Here is a 27,628-nt window from a genome sequence, read left to right on the forward strand (position 1 = left end):
AAAATGAGACAGCTCGTGCAAAAGCATCTTGCTGTTGATGAATTCAGATCTATTTAAAAAATAAAAAGTCAACAGTCATTATTTCCTCTCGCTGTACAAGACATCATGAGGCTCAACAAGGCCAAGTGCAGGGTCCTGCACATGGGTCAGGGCAATACAGGCTGGGGGGGTGAAGGGATTGGGAGCAGCCCTGCTGACAAGGACTTTGGGGTACTGGTGGATGAAAAGCTGAATGTGAACTGGCAATGTGCATTCACAGCCCAGAAAGCCAACTGTATCCTGGGCTGCACCAAAAGAAGTATGGCCAGCAGGTCGAGGGAGGGGATTCCGCCCTTCTACTCTGCTTTGGTGAGACCCCACCTGGAGTACTGCATCCATCTCTGGAGCCCTCAGCACAGGAAAGACATGGACCTGTTAGAGCGAGTCCAGAGGAGTGCCACAAAAATGATCAGAGGGCTGAAGCACCTCTCCTATGAGGACAGACTGAGAGAGTTGGGGTTGTTCAGCCTGGAGAAGAGAAGGTTCTGAGGAGACCTTATTGTGGCCTTTCAGTACTTAAAGGGGGCTTATAAGAACAAGGGACTTCTGACCAGGGCTTATAGTGACAGGACAAGGGGCAATGGTTTTAAACCTGAAAGAGGGAAGATCTAGACTGGACACAAGGAAGAAATTTTTTACAATGAGGGTGGTGAGACATTGGAACAGGTTGCCCAGGAAAGTTGTGGATGCCCCATTCCTGGAATTGTTCATGGTCAAGGTGAACAGGGCTTTGAGCAACCTGTCCTTGTGGAAGGTGTCCCTGCCCATGGCAGGGGGGTGGGCTTAGATGATCTTTAACAGGTGCCTTGTGACCCAGATGATTCTGTGATTCTACAATTCAATCATCTGTATCCTTTTCATACGTACATGGGTTTCAGCTGCAAAATGTAGAAGCTGACATGTACAACTACCATGTAAAAAGAGCTTTTTTACCTGTTAGCATTGAAAAGTGCCCTGTGTCATTCTTCAGAGCTTGCCTAGTAATAAACAATTCTTCTTGGGCTAAAAAACAAACCTCAAACACTTTTTGTCCCATGTTAACTGTCAGGGAATGCAATATGGCTACAAAAATGCAGAATTGTTTGTGAAGCACTGAATGTAGTACTAAATGCTGGGATCTTACTTGTTTTGGGGTAGTTGTTGGAGTGGAACATTACAGAAGTTTGAGAAAATCTGTAAGTTACCTGGGAAACCAGAAGAGAACACAGAAGTTGGAAGGAAAGAACCAGAGAAGAGACTAAGGAGGTGACAAAAATACCTGTAGATCTAAAAGTAGACGACTTTTAACTGAGTCTTTTTTAAGCACAGCTGTAGAACTAAGCAATTTCCAAAGCAAAATATGTTTGAAGACAGCAACTCACTGGGAGGCAGGAGAGGAAAGTGGGACAAAAGTCTTTATCAATAAAGGTACTATGAATCTCTGTGGCTCTTACAGTTAGCAGTGACTTCTGAAAACTAATACCAGGATGATGCTAGCAGTGGAATAAGACTTTTCTAAGAAATTAGACATTGTAGCTAATAGTCCATAATTACTCAAATTTCATAATAATACTGCAGGTCTTATTGGAGCTTCACTGATTTGTTTGTCCTACCGTTTCTTTTGAGTTTTGTTGTTTTGGTTTGTTTTGTTTTTTTGTTCTGGGCAGCTTTTTGAAAATAATTTCAAATACATCCTTGGGATAGGACCAATACGACTTCTTCAGAAATGTGAACCCTGTGACTGCACATAACTGCAGCATCTTATCCTAACAGATAAAACAGTACTGGGTGGAACAAAGGAATCTTGTTAGGAGTCTGATTCAAACTAAACCTCCTTTGCTAGTAAAACCTCTCTTGCTAATATCTTGTTACTAGTATGATTCAAACTAAAACCTCTTTATTTGGGGAGGTGATGTTTTTTCATTATCTGCTGCCCCGCAGGAAATACTTACCAGAACAAGACTTAAGACTTTTTACTAAAAAAAACAGTGATGCCTATAACTTTAAGATGTGACTTCTTTTCCAACATGTTTGTACTTGTCAGCAATTTTGAATTGGGAAATCAGAACATGCATATTTTCCCAAAATCTAAGCAGTCTGTTTCAAGGTGTCATTAAATTGCTAAATTATAGTTAGAGAGAAAAATTCAAAGTTCTATTGCCTCAGCTGTCTAGAAGCCAAAATCCAAAAGATTGGCTACCTGCTGTTGTATAAATATGTCTTCCTCTACGTTTTAATATGCCCATCTGTCCCTATTTGATACAGGGGTGTTTTGTTTTGCTGATGTGATGACTTTTACTTTCAGGACTTTCAGTAAAAGCTCCCCCCCTTCCCCAAACACTGTAGAACTCACGTGTGCTCTTTCTTGTGCTATTGAGTTTGACATAACTGAAAATTAGTTTGTATAATGCTTGCTGATTAATAACAGAAGGAATTCTATCAAAATGAATCAGAGGTTGTATTCTAAGCACATATTCATGTCCTCATAAAAAGCTCGTTCTGCTTTTATGTGCTAAAGAAATAGACACACATTTCTAATTTGAGCAACACTGAATACAGGTCTCGCTATTCAACACAACTCCTTTCCCTGTTCACCACTTGATATATTAGCCCGTCCAGTATACATTACACAGAAATTCTTCCATTATACTGCTCTTACTCATAAGTTTTTGTATGAGTCTTGGAAAAAAAAAATAATGTATTTTCTCGTATCTAGTTTCTTTTACATTTGTAATAACTGAATGTTCACCAAGACAAAGCTTTTTTTCATAGCTGTTGCAGCCTGTTTCAGGAGTGATACGCCCAGTATGCTTTCTACTGAAAATTTAGCAATTGTCTTGCTATTACTTTGTCACAATGAGTCATTTTAGACTGTGAGTGTGTATAACTTGGTGAGAGCCAGTTTCATCATTCTTCTGATTTCCTGTACAAATCTTCAACAGTATGCTGTATCTGTCCTAGTTGCTTTTAAATAAGCTGTAATTTGTGTAGGTAGCAACACAATAAACCCTTTTTTTAAAAAAAAAAAGTTAATTAAAAAAATAGAAATAAAAAATCATCAGAATCTCATAGAGAAAGGTGAGGTGAGAAAGCCAGAATAAAGAGAAAGGAGAGAAAAAGGCTAATATTTACTGAACATTAGAGTTTAGACTGCATAGCTTCTGTACTACCTTTAAAGAAGGTGGTTAATGCAATACTACAGATACAAGTTTCCCATGCTAAAATTAGGAATGCTAATGCATTTGGGGAAAAAATTCTGAAGTGAGGGGGACTGAGGTGTCTTTGCCCAAAGAAACAAAAAGCTCTACACAACAAAGATTAGGAAAAGCAAGAGGCTGTTGGAAAGACCAAAGCACAGGGTACATGCAGACTGGAGTGCAGGAAACAATTGCTGGGATGGATATGACTAAATACAACTACAAAACTTTAATTATGATTTTTGTGAATCAAACCAACTAAAATAAGTAGGGATAGGGCTTAGGTAGTAGAGTATAATTGGAAAATACCTGTTGACAGATCAGGATAGTGAAAGCGATGACTTTTTTTTCTAGATTTCTGAGCGTGTGATTCTAGCTAAGAACTAGCAGTCACAGTTCAGAAGCTCAGGGCTCTATTCCTGTCCAACGTGACTTTTATGAAGATCTTTATTGTCTTCCAAAGAGTAAAGCAAAGCCCACTGACAGTGAGACAACATCATTTCATCTGTTAGAATTATTGATGAGCTGGCAAGGTTCAGATCTAACAAGGTGTTGTGCTTGTGGTTTGCTATACGAAAGGCAGAGTATCCACACAGTGAGCCCCATATCAAACAGCAGAAGGTAATTGCTGTCTATCCAGTTACACTTCAGCATGCTTCTTTTTTAATTTAACCCCTTTAACTGTGTCTAAAACACAAGTCCTAACCTTCGTTCTGGCAAATCAGGAATGGGAAACAATATATAGGGTAGCTTTTTAAGGTCATGTGAAAGTAGAAGTGTATACTTTTCCCTTACACGTTAAGAATAAATCACTGGTGTTTGTGTTATGTTTTGGTTCATATTCAGAATATGATGAATGTTAGGCATAGTTTAACGCAAAACTTTGGAGATCTTGCATGTAAGTTTTACTGACATTAGATGACCTGAGACCTTGTCTAAATTAAAAATTGCATCACTAACTTCAGGTAAAACATTAAACTGAGTTTAGCCAAACTGGTTCAAAAACTTTTACTGGTATTCTTAATTTGGTTCAACTCGACTTGAGCCAGTATTTTCATTTTGATGCAAAATACTCTCTGGTCACTGCAAGTTCATTTTCAGTTTTTGTTTGTTTGTTTGTTTGTTTCAAGCCAATTTAGGTCACTTTGCATTGGTTTAAATCAACTACCTGTGGAAAAAGTTGAAGATGTCTAGATGGAGGTGGAAATTAAGCTAAACTTCTGCAGTAAATACTGTCACCATGGGTGAGGAAAATGGAGCAGCATAAAAATTAAGCTGCTCTATAATAAACATTCTGAATTATATTATTTAAGATCAGAAACCGAACAAGAAAAGTTGCACAGATGGTTATAGAAAAGGGAAATAAAGCACAGGTGGAAGAAAATGGGAAAGAAAAGAAAAAGCAGGAGGAAAGAAAGAAGTGTTAAAAACCCCATCAGCCTAAGGAGGATTAAGAACTCAAAATTCTTCACTGTATCATTTTCATTTTCCATGCACTGTGTATAAGCTGTGTTCTCAACTATCTGACTGTGAAAGCGCATGCATGTTGTCCTGGTTTACGGTATTTTCCATCTGGACACTTCCAGTACTGGCAAACAAGCTCCCATATCCCTGTTATCTTTACCAAAATTAAGATGAAGAAACAACCATGCTTTGCTAAAATTTCCTCTTTGCTTAATTAAGAATTTTTGATAGCTTCCAAGTTATTTTCTATGAATTTTTAGTATCCTTGTCCCTTTTAACACATATACATCAGTAAATAACACTAATGATTATTCCTCTAACTTGTAAATCTCTGCTAATCATAACCAGGTAGCCATTGTGCTACTTGAGTACAAATTACTCAAGTAACGATACTGTCAGCATGAGCTACGTCTATAAACTAAGAAGAGCCTGGCATGAGGAACCTCTCCTTGCACTTTGATCTGATTGAAATCACTGCTTGATTGCAGTGCAAAATGTTACTTCATAGTGTCCCTCACTCTGCCAGTTGACAGGACAATGTAGCACTGGCATGTGTCCAAGTGCTCTGCTGCAGCAGAATCCAACCCCTTGTAGGGTCGTGACTAACGTGGAAAAGGAACATGTGTGACCAAGGAAAGGCTCAGTGGTTAAATATGCCTGAAATCAGTTTTACCTGCAACAAACCAAAGCTCTGGGACAGGCAAAACCTGGAATCACTTTCAGCCAGTGATTGGTATTCCTATTTTAAAACCGTTTAGCAGGTCTTAAATGCCTTTAATAACAATTTTAAGTGGGTTGGAGCCTACCCTGTTGTATTACACTGTTTTTAGTATCAGCTGAACTGATTTTATATAGAGTTCCTGAGAGATTACCCTAACAACAGACCAAGCCAGCACCTGGTGAGTCAGGCTACTGTGGAAAACACCACTTCATATTTAAGAATAAGGAAGAAAGGGCATTTGAGTCTAGAATTCAAAGCCGCACATACATTTCATACCAAAGCAGGAATAGGCATCTTGAATTTCCTGCGAGACAGGAAAATCACTCATATTCTGGGAAAATGTCTAACTTGGTGATACTATGTTTAATTCGTGATTAAGTTGGCTTCCATTAACAAGTGGTGTTCCCCAGGGCTCAGTACTGAGGCCACTTCTGTTTAATATCTTTACCACCATCCTGGATGAGGGGATGGAGCGCACCCTCAGTAAGTTTACAGACACCACCAAGTTGGGTGGGAGTGTTGATCTGTTTGAGGGTAGGAAGGCTCTACAGAGGGATCTGGACAGGCTGCATCGGTGGGCCAAGGCCAATGGTATGAGGTTCAACAAGGTCAAGTGCCAAGTCCTGCACTTTGGTCACATCAACTCCATGCAGCACTACAGGTCTGGGGAAAAGTGGCTGGAAAGCTGCCTGGTGGAGAAGGACCTGGGTGGTGTTGGTCAACAGCCACCTGAATATGAGCCAGTAGTGTGCCCAGGTGACCAAGGCGGCCAATGGCATCCTGGCTTGTGTCAGGAATAGTGTGGCCAGCACAAGTAAGGGAAGCGATCATTCCCCTGTACTCGTCACTGGTGAGGCTCCACCTCGAGTACTGTGTTCAGTTTTGGGCCACTCGCTACCAGAAAGACATAGAGATGCTGAAGCATGTCCAGAGGAGAGCAACAAAGCTGGTGAGGGGTCTGGAAAACAAGTCTTATGAGGAGTGGCTGAGGGACCTGGGGTTGTTTAGCCTGGAGAAAAGGGGGCTGAGGGGAGACCTTCTCGCTCTTTACAGCTACCTGAAAGGAGGTTGTAGTGAGGTGGTGTTGGTATCTTCTCCCAAGTGACAAGTGATGGGACAAGAGAAAATGGCCTCAAGTAACACCAGGGCAGGTTTAGATTGGATATTGGGAAAAATTTCTTCCCTGAAAGGGTTGTCAAACATTGCAACAGGCTGCCCAGGGAAGCGGTTGAGGTGCCATCCCTGGAGGTATTTAAAAGACCGGTAGATGTGGTGCTGAGGTACATGGTTTAGCGGCGGGTTTTGGCAGTGTTAGGTTAATGGTTGGACTCGATGCTCTCCAAGGTCCCTTCCAACCGAAACGACTCTACGATCCCAAGTTATTTTCTGGTCCAAGCTGGAGGCAAACGACAGCCCCTCCTACGGAATGCCTCCGAGCATTACTACTTTTAAAGCAGTAAGCGCAGTAAGAGCTGTACCGAGAGAGCTCTTTATTTTTTTTTTTTTTTTTTTGGCCGTTTCCAACAGGAAAAAAACCGCCGCAGCAGCTAACAGGCAGCACCAAAGGCGCGCGCCGCCGCCTCGCTGCTCCAGCGCGCATGCGTCGCCTGCCAGCGGGCGCGGGCGACGCATGCGCGCTGGAGCAGCGAGGCGGCGGCGCGCGAGCCCACGCCCGGGCAAACAGCTCCCCGTTCTAGTAACTTCCCCGATGCGGGACGTCATCAGTGCACGACACGGCCCAGCCGGGCTGTTTCCGCCCGCCGGTGCGGGAGCGGGTGTAGCGGCACGCAGAGCGGAGCCGCTGGGAGCTGCGAGCCTGTAGCCGGCCGGGACTCGCCTTCTTCCCACCCCCTCACCCACCTGCCATGTCGGAGAGAGCGGAGGGTCCCGCCGGCGGTCGCAGCCCCCCGGAGTCCCCCGCCCGGGGTTCCGCCGCCGAGCCGCGGATCATCAAAGTCACGGTGAAAACTCCCAAAGAGAAGGAGGAGTTCGCCGTGTCTGAAAACAGCAGCATCCGGCAGGTGAGGGGCAACGGGGGCGGCCTGAGGGGGCGGGCAGCGGGGGCCAGGCGGGTGTAGCCAAGCCGGGGCTAGGGTTCGGGGCCGGCTGGAGCGCAGCCCGGGAGAGGAGCCCAGGCCCGCGGTTCACGCCTCCAGCGCTGCAGGGCGAGGGCCCTTCCCGGTGACAAAGCAGCTCCTGCTCGCCCGGGCTGCTCAAGACGCTGTTGGGCGATTACCAGGGCCGATCCCGGCCCAGGAGAGGACTGTTGCCATCTGAGGCCGGTGGGGGTAGTGAAGAAACCCCCCGCTTCATCTCTTCCACCTCCTCCCCAGCTTCTCTCCTCCCTGTTGCAATGGGGAGAGCCGGCCCGGCAGTTGGATGTAGCTCGTTTTCCTGTCGAGCTGACTCAGTCTGCAAGTAGGAGGCTGGCTGGCTAACTAGCGTGACTGTAGAAAACATATGAAATCGTTTGCCTTGCAGTGCTGTATTGCCAGTGGTTATCTCGATCTAAAACTGTCTTTAAAAACAGGGAGTAGGTTGTTCAATTATAGAATTATAGAATACTATGTTGGAAGGGACTCTCAAGTCCTTAAGGATCATCTGGTCCAACCTTTCCTGGCAAAAGCACTCTAGACAAGAAGGCCCAGCACCCTGTCCAGCTGAATCTTAAAAGTGTCCGATGGTGGGGAATCCACCGCTTCCCTGGGGAGATTATTCCAGTGGCTGATTGTTCGCATTGTAAAGAATTTTGCTCTGCTCTCCAACCAGAATCTCCCCAGGAGTAACTTGTACCCATTACCCCTCGTCTTTTCCATGTGACTCCTTGTGAGAAGGGAGTCACATAAGCCTTCTTTTCTCAAGGCTGAACAAACCCAATTCTCTGAGCCTTTCCATGAAGATGTCCTTAGACTGCATTTATAAAACTTGCAGTATAAATAAAATGCACCTTCTGCTGTACTTAAATGTGCTAGTTATTGATATGGTATTTTGCATGGTGGTACCGTCAGATAACTCTGAATTACTAGCATCGTTTTTGTGTTCTAGTGAAAGTCTGTGCCCCATGTTGCCTTTGGCTCAACAGATGCAGTGACACTTACTGAATCATTGACGCTATTTCCTGCAACTCTTATGTTTTTCTTGGAGGTTTTCCATGCAAGTATTGACTAGAAGTTCATTTATATAGATTAGAAACCTACAAATCAGAGAACAGGTGTCATCAAAGTGTAAGGTTGAGGCTCTATAAAGCCTGAGTCTCCTGCTTATGAAGGATGTAGACATTGCTATGCTAAAATACTACAGAAAATGAAGTTTCCTGAAGGAGATTCAGAGCTTACTTCATTTTATGTAGAATTTCTCTGAACTTCTCACTGAAGTGTCTCTGAATGAGACAGCTCAGTTTGACTTCATGTTTTTTGGTATGACCAGTAACAGCAGACTTCACTAAAAATAGGCTACATGTGTGAGAGTGCCACTGGTGTCTACAGACAGAGCTTAAAGTCATTCTTTGTGGATGAGCTGAAAGACACTGTGTGATTATCAGAGGAGGATACAAAAGATGAAGTAAAGGCTCCCGAGTGTAAAATGTAGTGGCAGCACCTTGGCTAGAATATCAGACTCTTGCTCCACCTAGTTGCTGTGAAGAGACAAAATGCTGATACTTCTATCAAGTTGTTACAATTCAGTCTGTTTTAGATTCAGCAGGGTTTTTTTATGTCAGTGTTTGGCTTATAAGTACTCCAGACTTAAGTTTCATTGAGGTCTTCTTTCCTGTTGCTAGAGGGGTGAGAATACTCTCTTGTCTTCACTGGTCTTTTGGCAGCTTCAGTATTGTATGCTATCAGCTACTCTCTCTGCAAGCTTAATCTAGGCGTTTCTCCCAAAGATAAAACGACTGTGTTTGCTTTTTAATGTTGTCCACTGCTTTCCCAGCAATCTCAGTCTGAAAGGGGTGCTTTTCACTTCTCTGTTCTCTATAGATTTGTGAGCAGCGTCAATGCAGTTTTTGTAAAAGTCTTTGCAGGTTTGGGAGGTTTTGTTTTGGTTTGTTTTTAAAACAGAGATCGAAAGTGTTGGATCTAACCTGAGGATCGCATTTGTACTGAAAAGCAGTTTGCAGTTAGTTTGAGTACTTCAGGAATTATAAAGAGATTTACTTCAGATGTGAATTTTGCAATCTGTTTGACTTTAACAAGATTGTTTCAAATGTGCATGCCAGTGAGGCTGCTAGGTTTTCAAATAAGCAATTATCTTAAAAAACTGAAGTAGTTATAAAACTGAGCAAGAACATGATTTTTTACTGAAAGCAGCCATGCAATTTTAGGTAATTAACAGAACACACTGCTTAAAATGTCTTTATTGTCCACAGTTATTTTAAAGTGTTGATGTTGTTTGTCTTGGAGCTGCTGTTAACAGATTAGATCTGCAGTTATATTTTGATTGCACTGAAGTAAGATTGCCCCTGTGGGTCAACCATTTTCTTGGAGTCCCAGACAATGTCATAGCTAGCACTAAAAAATGTACTGACCCTGTAGTGTGACTAGTTGTCGTGGTTTAGGCCGAATTGGCTACTGGGGACGTGGGGCACCCTGGGTGGAACTGACAGATGCTCCTCTCTAGGCCTCTTCAAAGAGAGAGGCACAGGAGGGAAAAGAGACTTATGAGTTTAGAAGGAACTAAAATACTTTAATGAAAAATATACAAAACCGTATCAAGCTCCCAGGATGACAGTCCCATCACTGGCTGGCACTGGGGAAGTCCCAGACTGGACTCAGTGGCGGACGCAAACTGGATTGCAGATCTAGACTCAGGATCAGGATCAAAGCTGGATGAACAGAGTCCTCCTCGAATGCTGGCCATTGAAGAAAGAGGGCTGACTCTTTGATCCCTCAGCTTTTATACTGCGCATGAGGCAGATGGGATGGAATACCCTGTTGGTCAGTTTTGGGTTACCTGTTCTGTCCACTCCTCCCTGCAGGTGGGACCCCTCTACGCTTTTCCGCTTCTGACCCTCCAACGGGGCAAGTAACAAAGTTATCTGCCCTTGGCTGTTACAGTGATAAGTATAAGCAGGAGCCTCTCTGCATACCATGCCTGGTCTTAGTATGAGAGAGTGAACACTGTCCGCACAATATGCAGTTAATTTCAGTAGTTAGAAGAGGCCTATCTAAGAAGCGAAGTTACTGAACAAAATTGGTCCTGTTTTACCTGAAACCAGGCCACTAGTATTGCCTGTTTCTCTTAAACAGTAAAAATGAGCTGGTGTTAATAATAAGCATCAATGGTAGATGTGATGTTTCTAGAGCCAACCTTGAAAATAGGTTAATCTTAAATACAAAAAAGGTTGAACATCTGTTCAAATGCATCTGGGATCTGCAAGTGGTTTGTTCCATTGGCATAGGTGGGCCAGCGTTGCTTGCCTTATTTGCAGGTTGAAAAAAACCCAAACAACTTTAAACTCATACAGCAAAATAAAGCCCATTCAGTTGTATGCTTCTGTAGCTAATATTATTACTTAGTGAGTTAACTTGTTGTTTATTTGTTTGCAGTCATTCCAGAATACTGCCAGAAAAAAAATCTGGATTTTTAGGTAAATATAGGTCATCAGAGCCAAATTTAAGGCTACACAAAGCATATTTTATGTTGTTCCATTAATGTAAATCAGGTTTCCAATCGTCCTAAGTCAAGGCAGATTTTTCCCGATGTTGGAAGACTTCAGCAACATAGGATTTGTTATGCCTGATTGTGCATTGTGCAGCTAGAACAGGGAGTGTGCAGGTTGGAATGGAAAATAACCTTCGAGTGCAAAGCCACCCTGGGAGGTCAGTTGATTGCAAGTGCCACCCATCTGTCTTTTTTTCTGTGGAACCTGTTTGGTTGTGCTGAACACAGTTTGGGTCAGTATTAGAACAAGGACCAAATATTTGCTTTCTTGACTAGGTGTGATGCTCATTTTGGCTCAGTATTAGGACAAGGACCAAATATTTGCTTTATTGACTAGGTATGATACTGATCTTGCTCTGTGCAAAGAATTCATGAATACATGGTGGGTAAAGATGAATATCTGTGAGCCTGCTGACTTTAGCTGCCCCTGATGGTGCTGATACTTAAGCTCAGTAACACTTTATCTTTTGTCTTCCTCCGCCTTTCATTTATTTTCTGAGTTCATGGCAATACAATCTTTGCAATTCCTTGCTTAGCAGAGTTTGATTTAACAATGTGTTTTGGTAAAGCCTGTATACAAAGAGCAAGTAAGCTCATGTTGTTGACAACTCATGTCTTAAACATCTTAGTGAATTACATCAGTTGTTTGAGTGATGAGGTGTTGGAACCACTTACATACAAAACCAGCTTTACTTTCATCATTTAAACTGTTTACACAGTAAGGGAATTTCAGAAGAGTTAAAGCTTGCTGAGACTTCATGGTGTGCTTCTGGTAATGCCCAGTGTTGAAATCTGCAGTGTTCAAAAGTTTATTGTAACTGGTTCAGAGTTACTGTCCACCAATATGTATGCAGGCTGCATTATACCAAGTTGCACAGTCTGTGATTGCTGCAACTCTGAAACTGAGTAACAAGCTTTGCTGTATATTTTTAATTGGTAGGCCAACAATGAGTGCATATAGCAAATCTGCACTAAGAACTTCAGAAGCTTGCAGTTCTTGCAGAGAATATTGTCAATCCTGTGATTATCGGAAAATTTCAGAGTAATGTCCATCTGGAAAAGTTAGTGAAATTAAGTTTAGTTCCACAGGAAACAGATTTGGTTCTTTTGCCTTTCTTTTCCATTTTTATTTAACTTCAGCCTTTTCGTGGAGTTGCTCTTCGGTGTGGAATACAGTTTTCAGTTATAGCATATTTAATGTCTTATAGTATGTTTTTTAAGCTAAGCGAATAAATAAATATTGTACTACACTAAATTATAGGTAAAAAACCTGACCTACTGAATTGTATGTGTAAATGTATACATTGTGTTGAGATTCTGCTTTTTGTCAAGTGGAGATCTCATAAAGTTGTATTCTCTGATTACAACTTGACTACAGTTTATGGTTGAAAACTTTAAATCCATAAATCCAGGATTTCAGATTTGTGCCTGGTTCTCACGATCCCAAATTGGTAATACTCTGCTAATAAAGATCACACAGGTGTAAATGTTAAGGACAACGTTGGGTAATTTGGTAGCGGAGCATCTTTCCTGACTTGTGTATGCTTTTAATACTTCATGTAATGTTTTATTTCATAAGAACAGTTACATTTCAATTCTTTTAACTTAATTGAATTCTGTGTCAGTGTTTTTCTGTAGTCCAGGGATTACTAAATGGTACAGCCAAAAGAGGCTGAAACTGTATAATGGAGTCCAGTTTGTAGTTCTTTTCCAGGATTCTAATTTATCTGTCTGTTGGCACCCAAGGCACTTGAGGACATGAATTTAGCATTAGGTTTTCTGTTGTCTGGTGTCTGCATTGAAACACATCTGTGTGACTCTTTATGGAGTCTGCCTTGCAATACACTCTGATTATTCATGTGTCTTAAGCTATTTTTTTACTCATTTTGGCAACCTGAATAAAATTGTTTTAGAGCGGTGGTAGATGGCTATTTGGTAGAATAAAAACCTTTAGAAGAAGCGATGTTGACTTCCCTGACAGTTGATTTAGCTAGATGTCACTTAAAAGTATCAATTATCGAACAGTGGTAGTTAGCAAATGTTTCCTGATAAGTGACTGACAGATACAGTAAAATAAGAATACCTATTTAAATCATACTGTGAAGTGTCTTGTGTGCAGGGAACTTTCTGCAGAGTAACAGGTTCATTTTGATACTTCAGGGTTTTTTTATCCTTTTAAAACGTTATCCATGTCAAATAGGGCCTTCCTTCCTCCTGTGGTTTCCCATGGGTTTGTTTTGCTAGCATCTCTCACCCTCGGTCATGGGTCAGGGTTGTCACAGAATTTTTAGAGGTTGTCCTGCATATGGTTTAAAATTGCCAACAGCAGAGAAAAACCTAATGAATGAACAGCTGTGGTAGAAGATATTCTACATATGTATTTTAGAGCCCTGTCAACTTCTCAGTCTAGTGACTACAAACTTTGGCTATATAAGGAGTGTCACTGTCTGGGAGTAAGGTTAGGTCAAAATTGTAAGAATTGGAGATTACATAGTGACATGAAGAAAAATGCTTTCGTTTAGACTTCTTGTTGTTGATGGGGTTAATTGTTCTCTACCCCTGACACGCTGAAACAAATGTTAGCCATTATATTTGCAGTCCACTCATTTATATATTCTGTATCACTGTAAATTTAAAACTTGCTAAACTCAAGCAATTTAAAGATGCTTACCTGGAACGTCGTATGAGAAGGAATTCCGTTGGCAGTAACTCGCATCTCAGTGTTTCCTCAGGAAAATAGATGTTGCCCAGGCTCCTCACAGTTAAGCTGAAGGATAAAACATCTTATGCTGTCTTGTGAAAAAGAAAATAGAGGGTAGATCCTCAAAAAGGAGCTCTACTGCAAGAATCCCATTTTACATGTAATCCTTTTATAGCTTTATGTGGTCTCAGTCACTTGCTAGAGAACAGGCTTGTTCTGTTACAAGTACAACACTTTCCATCAGTAGATTGCAAACTGCTTTTATGGAGAAGGGAAGTACTGCTAACCATTTCTACTAAGTCATAGCATGGAGGAGTAAAGTGGCTGGCTGAAGGATGCCTGGAAGGGATAGACATGGCTAGAACAGGAGTCCTGAGCCCTTTCCACTAGGTTGCACTGCTGCAGTTTTTCTTTATGGGCAAATAGCCTTGTAAGCTCATCAAGAATCTCAGTTTATTTCTTGAGATGAATTTATTGTGTTTGGTGTGGTTGCACAGCTTTGAGGAAATAATTTGGTTGTCAGAGTGGCATAGGTCATTGGCAAGGACACAAGAAGATAGTAACTCCTTCGAGTCATGAAAGACAGAGTAGGCTTATTCAGAAGCCTAATTTTGGGTGCACTTTCTAGCTACGCTTTATCTGCTGCAAACCATGGACTGTGGGCCAAAAGTGCTTTCCTGCTTGAAACCGCAAGTTCTTGTCCCTCTTCCTGTATAGTGTCCAAGGATTGTGCAATGAAACCCTTTTTCCACTGACTCACTTTAATTCACGGTCATAAGATTACCAGGTATGATTCACCAGGAAAGGACACCACAGCTATCAGCAGTTGTATTGCCAAGAGAGTGTTTGGTTCCTTACATCTTGGGTCAAGAAGACCTGTAGCCATTAATTCTATTGTATGAAAGAAGGCTGGAGCTCATCAAAGTTAGCCTCTGTTGAAGCTGCTGGGCGTGGGTGTAAGAGAGGCTAGAGTCCAGCTAGTACGCTTAACTGAGTATGTTAATAGGAATGGCAGTTGAAAGTTTAAATGGTCATGGATGTGTTTTGAAACAGCAGTGCTGAACAAGGTGATGTGGTTTGAAAGTCTGTCTTTGCAATAGGACTGTTTGAGGGACTGCTGGGAACATAAACCACTGTTCAGCCCGCTAAATACAAACCTTTGCTTCCCTGTCATCCACTGCTGCGTTCAGAACACAGTTTGGTGTGGGAAGAGTCAGCAACTTTGCTTTTTTATTGTCATCTAGATAAAGTTGTAGCTTAGTATTTTCAAAGCAGTTGCAGTTTTTAGGGGCCTGTTTTCTGTTACTTTTCAGTGGGAATTGGGTGTTAATTCCCTGAGGCCTCTTTCAGACTGTTATTGTAATTTAATTTTTAAATGTGTCTTATTAAACCAAGCTTGAGAGGATTTGAGAAAGTATTTGTCTTTATTTGTTTTCCTCTCTTTATTCCTTTTTCACAGCACTTTGTCGTGTGAATGGATAGTTGTTATAGTTGCTGGTTTTGGTGTTATAGAGTGAGTCAGCAAACACTTTTGAATCATTATATGATGGTAACGTATCAAAGGACAGTTTGCATGTCAAGATTTTTATTTTGCCTGGAATAACTTTTTACCAGGCCCTTCCTAGGCCAACTTGTCAGATGGTCAGGTGTTTATAGGTTAATGTTTAAAGTATGGGTCTACTTTGTGAAGTGATAGTGCAAACCAGTCTGTTTTAGTCAGCTGTTCTGCTTCATGTGCATCCAGACATTTGCTTTGTTCAGTGACAAAATCTTTACTTTAACTAGTTCAGGTAGTTATTTATTCATTATGCATTTATTCAGCACTGGGGATCAAAACCATGGTGTCTACCTGTACCTTGCAAGAACCTTCAGAGGCAATCAAGTTGAGCAGGTGTAATGGAACTCATAACTTGCTTTGTGGAACCTTTTTTTGTGTTAACATGAAACAAAAAAGCAGAGTTTTGTTAGTGGAGTATTGGGCTGAGTTTTTTAAAGTTGTGTGAATATCAGGCTATTTGGCATGGAAATTGAGAGTGTAAACAAGAAATGCTGGTGTGCTTCTAAAGCAATGTGAATGTTCTCGATGTGAAAAATTACACTGTTCCTGTCCTTAAAAAAAAAAAATGTTGATAGAAACAAGTTAATGAGGTAAAATAGTAATGTGGGCAAGGTGCTTCAAAAAGACTGTAGCTTTAGATTTGCTCTAATTCATTTCAAAACTACAAGTTGCCATCTGTCAAGGAGGCTGTGACCTTGAATTAATTTGCTTTGGTTAAGAATGCTTTCTCTGTTTCTCCCTAGGGAAACGAGGCCTCTGTCTAGATAGTAGTCTTATGTTTAAGTCTGATTCCCATTGTGTTTCTCTCCACTTATTTGTCTAACAATTATATCTAAAATTGACATAATTTTACGTTATTTTTATTGCATTCGATTACTAGTGGGGTATGATGAACTAGTTTTTGTGAATATGCTAGAAGTTAGGTGTGGTGAAACACTATTTTTACAACTTCAGGTCCTTTTCTATATGCAGATATAACTGAACACCTTTGTAATGTCACAATGCCTAGTATTACAGTGGAGTAAAACTTGTGGTTTAGAACAGTAAAGCAAATCAGATGAAACCATTGCTTGGAGTGTTACATGCTAATAAACAGGAGCAGTCAATGCAGTAGGAAAATTGGACAGAAATACCCAACGTTTCTAGCCAGTGACACTTTGAACTCCTCTTGCTTTTGGTTTTCTCAGATGACAAAGTACTTTAACTGTACTTTGCTGGTAGTGTTATTTAGTTCAGTTGTACAAACTGAAGATTTAAACAGTACCAAACTTTATTTTCTCACAACTGCCTACATATGTATTAATTTGATAACACCAAGCTGTGTGGAGCGGTTGACACGGTGGAGGGAAGGGATGCCATCCAGAGGGACCTGGACAGGCTTGAGAATTGGGCCTGTGCAAACCTCATGAAATTCAACAAGGACAACTGCAAGGGCCTGCACATGGGCCAGGGCAATCCCATGCACAAATACAGGCTGGGCGGAGAATGGATTGAGAGAAGGACCTGGGGATTTTGGTTGATGAGAAGCTCAACATGAGCCAGCAGTGTGCCGTATCCTGAGCTGCATCAAAAGAAGTGTGGCCAGCAGGTCAAGGGAGGTGATTCTGCCCCTCTACTCTGCTCTTGTGAGACCCCACCTGGTGTACAGCATCCAGCTTCGGAGGCCCAAACATAAGAAGGACATGGACCTGCTGGAACGAGTCTGGAGGAAGGCCACAAAGATGATCAGAGGGCAGGAGCATCTCACGTAGGAAGACAGGCTGAGAGAGTTGGGGTGGTTCAGCCTGGAGAAGAGAAGGCTCCAAGGAGACCTTACAGCAGCCTTCCAGTACCTAAAGGAGCCTACAGGAAAGATGGTGAGGGGCTCTTTATCAGGGAGTGTAGCGACAGGATGAGTGGGACTGGCTTTAAACTGTAAGAGGGAAGATTTAGATTAGATATTAGGAAGAAATTCTTTACTGTGAGGGTGGTGAGGCACTGGAACAGGCTGCCCAGAGAAGTTGCGGATGTCCCATCCCTGGAAGTGTTGAAGGCCAGGTTTGATGGGGCTTTGAGCAACCTGGTCTAGTGGGAGGTGTCCTTGCCTATGGCAGGGTGTTGGAACTAGATGGTCTTTAAGTTCCCTTACAACTCCAACCATTCTGTGAAGCATTACTTTTTATGCAGCCCAGGATATGGTTGGCTTTCTGGTCTGCGAGTGCACATTGCCGGCTCATGTTGAGTTTCTTATCAACCAACACCCCCAAGTGTTGGTTCCTCAGGGCTGCTCTCAATCCATTCTCCACCCAGCCTGTATTTGTTTGCTAAATATCTTACATGCTAACCTACGTTTTATGTGGTATTCTTCTGTGAATCAAGTGTCAAACAGAGGGCTTGGTCCTCCTTATACTTTGTCATTTCAGAAGTCCCAAGGTTGTGCTGAAAGCAAGTGAAGCTGATGAAAGACACCAGACTTTTTTTTTTTTTTTTTTTTCATCTTGGTTAGGCTTTTTATGTAAAAATGCCTCAGCCAAAATTGGCTCAGTATTCTTTATTCTTGACAGTTTTATTATTGTGTCTGGAAAGAGATCTATTATGCATTTGGATCATGCATGTATGTTGCTGTAGAGGTTGTTTTGGGGGTCCTGGTACATTGGTTGTCACATTCCTGTCTTACTGTAGTGTTGTTTTTGCAGATCATCTAAATAGCATTACATGTAAGTAGGGAAAAGGAATTATATAGTCTTTGATGCCTATATACTAGTAATATTAGATACTGTTTGGTTATGTTCTATAAACGGTGTTTTGTTTACTTGACCTTAGGGGTAAATCGCAGCTTTTACAGTTGTGTGACAGGGCTTTTTTTAAGATAAAGTCATTTGAAGAAGGACATCAAACTATTAGTGTGTTCAGAGGAAAGCGACCAAGATACTGAAATGTCTTGAGGGCAAGACTTAGAAGGACCAGCTGAGGTCACTGTCATGGTTTAGGCCAAAATCCACTACTCACTACCTGAGGGACCTCAGACAGGACCGACAAATGCTCCCCTTTACCCCTCTTCAAAGAGAGAGGGAGGGGAGGAAAAAGAGACTTATGAGTTTAGAAGGAACTAAACTACTTTAATGAAACATTAATAATAAAATGAAAAGAAATAATGAAAAAATATATATAAAACTGTACCAAGCTCCCGAGATGACAGTCATGTCACCGGCTGGCACTGGGGCAGTCCCAGGCTGGACTCAGTGACAGACGGGAACTGGATTCTGGATCTGGATTCAGGATCGGGATCACAGGCAGACGAACAGAGTCCTCCTCAGACGTCGGCCATTGAAGGAAGAGTGATGACCCTTTGATCCCTCAGCTTTTATACTGAGCGTGAGGCAGACGGGATGGAATACCCTGTTGGTCAGTTTTGGGTCACCTGTCCTGTCCGCTCCTCCCCACAGGTGGGACCCCACTATGCTTTTCCGCTTCCGACCCTCCAACGTGGCAAATAACAAAGTTGGTTGGCCTTGGCTGTTACAGCGATAAGTATAAGCAAGAGCCTCTCTGCATCCCATGCCTGGGCATCAGCTATAAACAGTCGGTCTTATCAGTCTGAGAGAGTGAACACTGTCCGCACAATATGCAGTTAATTTCAGTAGTTAGAAGAGGCCCAGCTAAGAAGCGAAGTTTTTGAACAAAATTGATTCTGTTTTACCTCAAGCCAGGACAGTCACTTAGTTTGCTCAGCTTGGAGAAGAGAAGGCTGAGGGGTGACCTCATCACAGTTGACAGCTTCCTTAAGGGGGGCAACGCAGTGGGAGGTGCTGATCTGCTCTCTCAGGTGACCACCGATAGGACACAAGGAAATGGAATGAAGCTGCATCAGGGAAAGTTCAGATTTGAGCTTAGGAAATGATTCTTCACTGAGAGGGTGGTGAGTCGCTGTAACAGGCTCCTCATGATAGTAGTCACGGCACCAAGCCTGTCAGAGTTCAAGGAGCACCTAGATGATGCTCCGAGTCATATGATTCAGTTTTAAGTAGTCCTGCAAGGGGCAGGGATTTGCACTCAATGATTCTTATGGGTCCCTTCCAACTTGAGATATTCTGTGTTTCTATGAATATTTTTATACTACAGCATCAGACTTCTGATGAGAATTGTTGTGGATCTCACTGTCAGAATATACTGTGGAAAATATGATAATAAATGAGTTTGGGTAAATGACATTACTCTTTGGTTTGGCACAGTATAGTAGTTCTTTATTCTTATGCATTAGCTTTGTACCAAATTGTGAGTATTTCTGCTGGTTTTGTGTTACTTTGGAATGTGTATTAAGAATAATTAACCAGAAGAATGCAGAATAGGAAGCAACTGCCTGAATAGTTGCTTTGCAGAAAAGGGTTTAGAGTTTATAGCTGTTAAATACGCCAGCACTGTTTATACGAGCATTTTCCTGCATGGATTTCTCACTTTTTCTTATAAATGGGAATATAGCTTGCAGGATGTGGAGTTTATCCTGTTGTTCCACTAAGTATAGATAACAACTGGTGTGGAATATTTTGGCCAGTTTGAGCCCGACACAGACAAAACGATGTAATTGGATTTGAAAATCCAGAGAGTGGTGGGAATGATTGGATTAGAAAACACAACCCTCAAGGAAAGATTAGCCTTACTGCAACCCTTTATTCTAAGGAGAGCAGCAATCTGTTTGTGTTGTCCATTGTGGACAGGAGAACGAAGAACAAGGATAGTGAAACACTGGAGTAGGTTTCTTGGAAAAAAGTCGCTGGGACCTCAGAGAACAGACTAGATAAACATGTGAGGAATAACTTGGGTAAGTAACCCACTTTGGGAAGGAATGGACTTCTGGAATACTTGCAAGTCTAGATATTGCCAGTATAAAGGCTGATTTAAAAGTTGTTTCCCCTGGAACTAACTCTGTGTGAGCAGACTCTTAACTAACCAAGGGCAACTTCCTACCCAAACACAGAGACTTTTTACCTCAAAATCTTTCTTTCTTAATATGTTTGTTTTTTTTTTTTTCCTCTTCTTATGCTATAAACTCTTTCAATTAGAGACTCACCTTCAAAGCATAATACAGTGGGATTTAACTTTTTTAGACCTGCCTATTATAAAATGTAACTTCATAACTAATTGCAAGATCAGTGTTTTATTTTCTTATAAGGAGTGACAAATCTCTAGCATGTTTGCAATGTTGTTTAAAGTAGTATGGTCAACTTAATTATAAAATGTTAAATGGGGTGAACTTCTGAAGGACTTCCTAACTGCCTGGGATCTTTTTAAAAATACTTAACCTGCTGACAAGTTGCGTTGAATAAATTTATCTGCCTTTCTTATAATCAAGTCATTTGCGTTTTTCTTGGCTATACTCCTTTTCAAGTTTTGTGAATTTTTTGCTTTTTGTGAGATTGTTTATCTAGAGAATAATAAATCTCAACCAGAACTCAGTCAAAGCATAGCCTGGTTATTATTGGCTAGGAAGGCAAGAAGGTATACAGTGGGCTTCCATGTTGAGTTATTTTAATGAGGGTGTGATTTCCTGGTCAGCTGAAGAATGTGGCTATTCACCATGCCCTAGGCTGCCAAACGCATTTCATGCAGCTATGATATGTGCTGAATGAGAAAGAAGAGCTACCTGAGAGGTAACTTTTGCCTGTGTGGAAAGGGGTGCTAGTTTTGACAAATGGAAGATAGCAAAAATATGTCTAAGAAGAGGGGCTACTTCACTGTTTAGTTCCAGCAAAAGCATAGACAGATTTATTACACTTGTGACATTGCATTCGCGGGCTTTCAGCAATGGATGGCTTCAGAGTGTGTGTGTGTGTATAATTTAGTGTATACTTACTAATATATAATTGTATACATACTTTACAGTGTGTATATACGTGTATATATAAGTACTATATATACTGGTCTATGTGTATTGTCATGGATGCATGCCTGATTGAAGCCACAGTAGTCTTTAAGTGGAATCAGATTTTTGTTATTGCTAGTTATATAACTAGTGATCTAGATGTGAAACTTCTGATTTTTATTGTACAGAAAAGAAATAACTATTTCCCATCTTCCTATGGACAAAAACACTGAGAAAACTTTATTAAAGTTTTTCTAGATTGTGTAAAGTAGAATGTGCAGTGTAAGTGGGGTAACACATTAAATGTGAACAAAATAGCTTGTACTTTCAAAATTATAGTTAAGTATTCAATTACATAAATGTATAATATTAACTTTTTTGTTTAGTTCAAGGAAGAAATTTCTAAGCGTTTCAAGTCCCACACTGATCAGCTTGTGTTGATATTTGCTGGAAAAATTTTAAAAGATCAAGATACTTTGACTCAGCATGGGATTCATGATGGACTCACTGTTCACCTGGTTATCAAAACACAAAACAGGTAACCTTACTGATGAGTGATCTTCTACTTAGCTCTTAGCAGTAAAAATGCTCTGAATTCTTTATTTGACAGCTTTCTGTTGGGCAAACCTAGATTTGAGTAAATCACTTTAATCAGCTCCTTAGCCACAGTTGGTGTAGAATAACAGTCTGAAGTTACAGTGCTCTTTTCTTTGGTTTATCTTGTATTTTAATTGAATTCATGTTTCTAAGTGCAAGTCTCTTGCTTTTTTTGTTACTTAACTTTTTTTGGGTTTAGTGCTGAGTGCTGGCTGTACTTTTGCTCCATAGTTCTTAGATATCAGCTCTTACCATCCATAAAGATATGTTGTGCAGCTTTTCTTTTCACACATGAAAACTTTAAGTGAATCCTTAGTCACTGTTTTGGTAAAACAAGGAAAGAACATTTTTTATGAGAGAACTGCTTTAGTGCAACTGATTTATCTGGCTGAACATAAAGACTTGGATTTTAAGATTTTTGTTTGTTTGTTTGTTTTGATGAGGCAACTTTAAAATGACCATGAGAAAGTTGCATCAGTTGAGCTATGTCATCTGCCCATTATTTCCTGTGAAGTGCTCAGAAGGAAAAGGCTCAACTAAAAAAATCCTTTCAGTAAATAGGGTAATGTATCCCTTAATTGCATCTAGCTTGCTTAGTGAATAACGTGTTTGTTGTTCTAGACTGAAAGTGTTCTTGCTCGTCTTCTACTGAAGTCTTTCCTGTTTGTGGTGAGGATCTCCTCCTGTGGCAAAATGTCAGATTATAAAGGAAAGAGCATGAAACTTGAGAGAAAAGAAATATGCTTTCCCTTTCCAGGCCTCACCAAGTCACAAAGGCCTATTAGTAACATTAGCATTAAATTTAGGCACCTGTTGCAACTGATGTCTTCAATTCCATGCTCACATCCTGGTGGGACTATCTTCTCTGTCCTGGAGTCTTGTCTCTGTCAAAACATTTCTCTTTGCACTGGCAGAGGTCTCCCTTCCCTGCCCTGTGTCTCCCTAGCCTTGAAATTTAGGTCTGATAGCCATCCCAATCTTGCATACAGTATTAGCTAATACTGCAATTTTGTGCTCCATACATCTAACTAGTATTCTGCTGCTGTCATTGACTCTGCTTTTTTCACCTGCAATTTCTAAGTGTGGCAGAAAGGCTTAATAAGTAGTGATAGCAGGATGCTTTTGACTTGCACAGTCTTCAGAGGATTCATAGGTTGGACCTACAATAACTAGAGGTACTGAAATGCAGGGGCCAGTCTCTTGCATGTTCTTGCACTTTGCCTTTGGCCAAAGGAGCACCCATTCACAATGCCACACTTAGGGATTTGGGGGAATTTTTGGTATCCCTGCATCAGTCCTATCAGCATTGCAATCCATGTCTCCTTCTCCTCTCTCTCCCACTTTTTTTGAATAATTTTAGAAGAGTGTATTACTGTTAACTTCAGAATGTTTTAATCATGTTGCAGACAAGGAAGTACAAACAAAAAACTACAGACTCTTGGCATACGTGTACCCGATCTTCAAGAGGCAGTAATGTTTTCACCTACTACCTTTGCTCAAATAAACTAGAAGTATGCTTCTACAACCTGCTAAAGAGAATTGCCAGGACAATGAAAATCACCTTTGAGAAAGTATAACATTGTTGTGAACCATGTCAATATTCTTCTTACTAAAATACCTGGATTTTATGCTTGACCCAAAAGGCATGACTTAGACCCTGTTGGTGTGGCCTGGCAAGTGCTGATTTTCAGCCATGAATATCAAGATTGGATTGCTCCCAACCACTTTACACTATGCCATTTACTTTTCTTTTAACTGTTGCAGTCCTATATCTGAATAAACAAAAGTTCTTTTCCAAAACTAGATCTGAAGATGATATTTTCCCTTCTAAACTATATTAAATGTGTAACTTTCAAATAGGAATCCTCATATATCCCAACTGATCCTTGTTGAAAAAAGCTAATTTTATTATTATGTGCTACATTTTCCAGAACGATACAGGCGTGCAGTGTAATCTTGTAACCTTGCCTATACAGCATCAGAGTAGCAGTGAGTGATTAGCAGTGCAGATGCATTGAATTTCTGAATACAAAGTTCCGAGTCAACATCTATAATTGTTCACAAGCAACAGGAGGAAACGTAATGGTGAATTGGGCATAAAACACGATGTGCACTTTATAGGAATTTCACTTGCTTAAAAGACTTGAGGCTGACAGACTTGACAGTCAAACCATTATCTGAAGGGTATATACCCCCAGTTTCCATAAAAGCAGTATGAACTGCAAGTTTTCAGTCTCGTGTACTTTTCTGTCCTGCTTTGAGAACCTTTCTTGTGAAGAGGTACAGTTGCTTCTCAAAATAGTTTCTCAGTTGAAAAACCAAAGAGGGTTTTATGCTTATTATTTTCCTTTTGCTTACAGAGGAAAATTTATGTGTTTTCTAGACCAAAGGAAACCAAATATCTTCAGCAGAAGATGCACCATCTATAATTATATGGCCTGTAATCTTCATTGAAGTTACAGCTGCCTGGCTAACTGTAGTTGTCTTGTGTTGAAAGTTCACAGTTGCTGTAAGTGTTACAGGGTATTAATGCTTGTTCTTCTCAGGAGCCCAGAGTTGGACCTGATGCCTTATGTCAGGGCAGCTTACGTCAGTGCAGCTTATGTCAGAGCAATGTATCCAGGTTTTCATATTCAGTTTCCTGGATTGTTAGCGTCTCTCTGGAAGGTTTCCTCTAGAACAGGTTTTTATTCAACAGAATCTCTATGTGTTGTGATAGACCTGAAAATAAATATGAAAGGAATACAAATTAAAATGTACAAAACTGAATTCATAGGAATCAATATGGACTTAAGTTTTAGTAAAACTGTGAGATCTCATGGACTCAAATTCATTCCTCCTCCACACCCAGAAAATCAGTGAGAACTTGAATGAGGTGATTTGGTTCCATGGCACCATATACCCTCATGACTTGGTGTGCCACATTTTATTTACCTATTTATAAGAATGCTGGTCAAATCAGCAGGGTATACCAATCGGTGGACTACTTATAAACTAGTGTTGATGATTTGGTGAAAGACTTGCGAAGTGTTGTTCCTTTGTTTGGTGGCTGATGTTTCACCTGGAGTCAGAGAACTCTCAGAAACCTCAGGGAAGGCTCTGGATCTAAGGCATCCCTTAGGCTTGTGGGGTTTTGTTTGGGTGTTTTTTTGCTTGGTAGGTTTGTTTTGGTTTTTTTTCTGGTCTTTGCTTTAGTGACACAAGTACAGAATTTTACTACAGTTGAACGGTACTCTGAGATGAACTGAGGTATGAAATTTAATATACTGTCAAATCCTCAAATCTTTGTGTGAGGTCCGATTTCATAGTTGCTACAAGGTATTTTATGCTGTAGTTCTGCAAATACAGGCATTCATGAGTTTGAAACCCAAATCAGTACTCCAGTCTCATTCAACAATCGAACTAGCCTCTTTTCTTTTAAATAGAGGCTAGGTTAGCTTTACACAAGCGCAGTTCCTTGATGTCTTTTACTACATGGCAGAATCTGTGTTAATGCTTCTGCAGTAGAAAGGTGGTGAGTACATGACTTGGGCAGCCTTTAGTGCCTGTGCTAAATTATGCTGGCTGTAACTTTGTGTAACTACATTTTTACCCTGTTCTTGAAGTCTTAAAGGTGAGTGAGATTCTGATATTTGTCTTCTAATGAAATAAGACGTTGACTGAATTTCACATTCAGTAAGGCATTAAAGATGTGTCATGAAATAAATCAGATGTCAAATCTTGATAGGCTTTATTTCTTTAAGCCCCAGGTATGTAATCAGTAGTATTTGAGTATAGTGGAATAAGGCAAGGATCCTTAAGTCGAGGTAAGGACAGAAGAAACAATTCATTTGCAGGCATCCTGGGGATAGGGTGAGAAGGTGGTAATGGCTGCAGGGTCCCCATCCATTTTCTTAATGTTTCAAACTACTGTTCTGAAAAATTGATGACATTACAGATGTCTGAGGAAGATTTGTTACAGGAAGCCGTCTAGAGATAATAGTGTGATTTTTTGAGAAAGAATCAAAATGTAAATTTAGATTCTCAAGTATGATACCATTCCTGTATTTAATGGCATTATTTACATTAACATCTTAAACATGATACTTTTCAACTTGATTTTTTAGATCACAAGACCACCCAGCTCAACAAGCAAACACCACTGGGAGTACTGCTACCACATCAACATCAAGCAGTAGTACCTCAACATCAGCTTCAACAAATAGTAACCCTTTTGGCTTGGGTAAGAATATTTGTTAGGTAGCATGGTGGGTGTCTTCTCTTGGATTCAGGTAATTGTCCCTGAAGCTTTATTCTAATGTAGACAGAACTTTAAAAAAACAAACAAACAAACAAACACACCACCCCAAAAACTGATTACAAATGCATATGGTATTGGTTGTAGAAGGTTTCTGATCAGTAAGTTATCAGAGGAAAGTTGTTTACTTAATTTTATATGCAATTTTATTGCTGTGAGGAGAGTATTGATGAAGTTATTGATGTAATGTGAAGCCAAGATCTCGAACAGAAGTAACAAGTTTGCTCTTAATCTTACAGTTCAGTATTTCTCAGGTTCCAAGTCTGATAGCATTATCAGTTTTCTCTTTCATGAATAAAGAGGCTGCAGTCTATTGAATTAAAAATTCTATCTATTTCTGTAATCACAGTGGAGTTTTTGGTTCTTTTTTTTTTTGTGTGTGTGGTGGGGGAGAGGTAGAGTTGGAAAGCTAACTGTAGGAAGCAATTGCTTTTTTAGGCGTAAACAGTTCTTCAGACTGACTAGTACCTTCTAAAAATTTTTGTTTGGACTCAACAAAGGAGATGAATTCAAAGCATAATTAGTTCTTGGAGCATTAGTAAGAAGAGTAAAGAGTAAAGAAAAGTAAAGTAAGCTGTACTTTTAATTAGAGTAGGGGATATGAGTCATGTTGGGATATCTCTCTTGGTTATAGTTGAAACCAAGAGGAGACAGATAAATGATTATTACAAATGCATTGGAAAGTGTTGGGGGCACAAAGGCCCCAAAACTCAAAACATCCTTTATATGTGGAAAATAAAAAGAAAAGCTTTTAGAATTGTGTCAAGTTGTATTTCAGATGCAGTTTGTTGTATTTCTAGTTATGTGTCCTGTTAATTAAAGAAGCAAACTTTTACTGGGTAACTCCTTAACAGCCTTGCAAAGATGGGGGTTTTCATTATTGTGTGGCATATGTTTGAGTATTTTGTATTTAGAAAGAACCTGGATGTGTTTAGAAGCTGAAAGTTCTATTATATTTTTTTCATCCTCTTAAAGGTGGCCTTGGAGGTTTGGCAGGTCTCAGTAGCCTGGGCTTAAATACATCAAACTTCTCAGAGTTGCAAAGTCAGATGCAACGGCAACTTATGTCCAACCCAGAAATGATGGTTCAGATAATGGAAAATCCATTTGTTCAGAGCATGCTTTCAAATCCTGACTTGATGAGGCAGTTAATTATGGCTAACCCTCAAATGCAGCAGCTGATACAGAGAAATCCAGAAATCAGTCACATGCTGAATAATCCAGATATAATGAGACAGGTATGTAGAAGGATCTCTCGAAGTTCATGACCTTTGATTATACTGTAACTGTGGACAACAGAGCAGGAATTGGATATGCTTAGTTGAGGGCTTAAACATTCTTGAAGTATTTAGACTTGTTAGAAAATCCATACAAGATTGCTGTAGGCAATTTCTAGTTGTTAATGTCCAAAATAGACTGATAACTCAGAAAATCTGCAACATAGTTTTGAAAGACATTGAAAACTGTGTAATCATGTCTTCTGAGGTTAGAGTTGGATGTCCCTGTATGCACTTGAAACCTTCTGTTGTCTAGCCAACAATGAGTTTAACAAAAGTAGTAATTCTCCAAAATACT

At 40.5% G+C, this 27,628-nt stretch overlaps 1 protein-coding gene across 3 annotated transcripts in view; it reads left to right on the forward strand.

Moving 5' to 3' along the window:
• The first annotated feature begins 7,135 nt into the window (after positions 1 to 7,135).
• The window catches only part of UBQLN1 (ubiquilin 1), a 35,517-nt gene continuing 15,024 nt past the window's right edge, over positions 7,136 to 27,628 (forward strand). For all 3 annotated transcript variants that reach the window (XM_082498123.1, XM_082498121.1, XM_082498122.1), the window contains exons 1-4: positions 7,136 to 7,421; positions 21,546 to 21,697; positions 25,863 to 25,978; positions 27,029 to 27,291. In XM_082498123.1, coding sequence (XP_082354249.1) covers positions 7,266 to 7,421; positions 21,546 to 21,697; positions 25,863 to 25,978; positions 27,029 to 27,291 — 687 coding nt within the window. In that variant the 5' untranslated portion in view covers positions 7,136 to 7,265. The remainder of the gene's footprint in view (positions 7,422 to 21,545; positions 21,698 to 25,862; positions 25,979 to 27,028; positions 27,292 to 27,628) is intronic.

This window comes from Vanellus vanellus (genome assembly GCF_965231255.1).
Source record: "Vanellus vanellus genome assembly, chromosome: Z".
NCBI lineage: Eukaryota > Metazoa > Chordata > Aves > Charadriiformes > Charadriidae > Vanellus > Vanellus vanellus.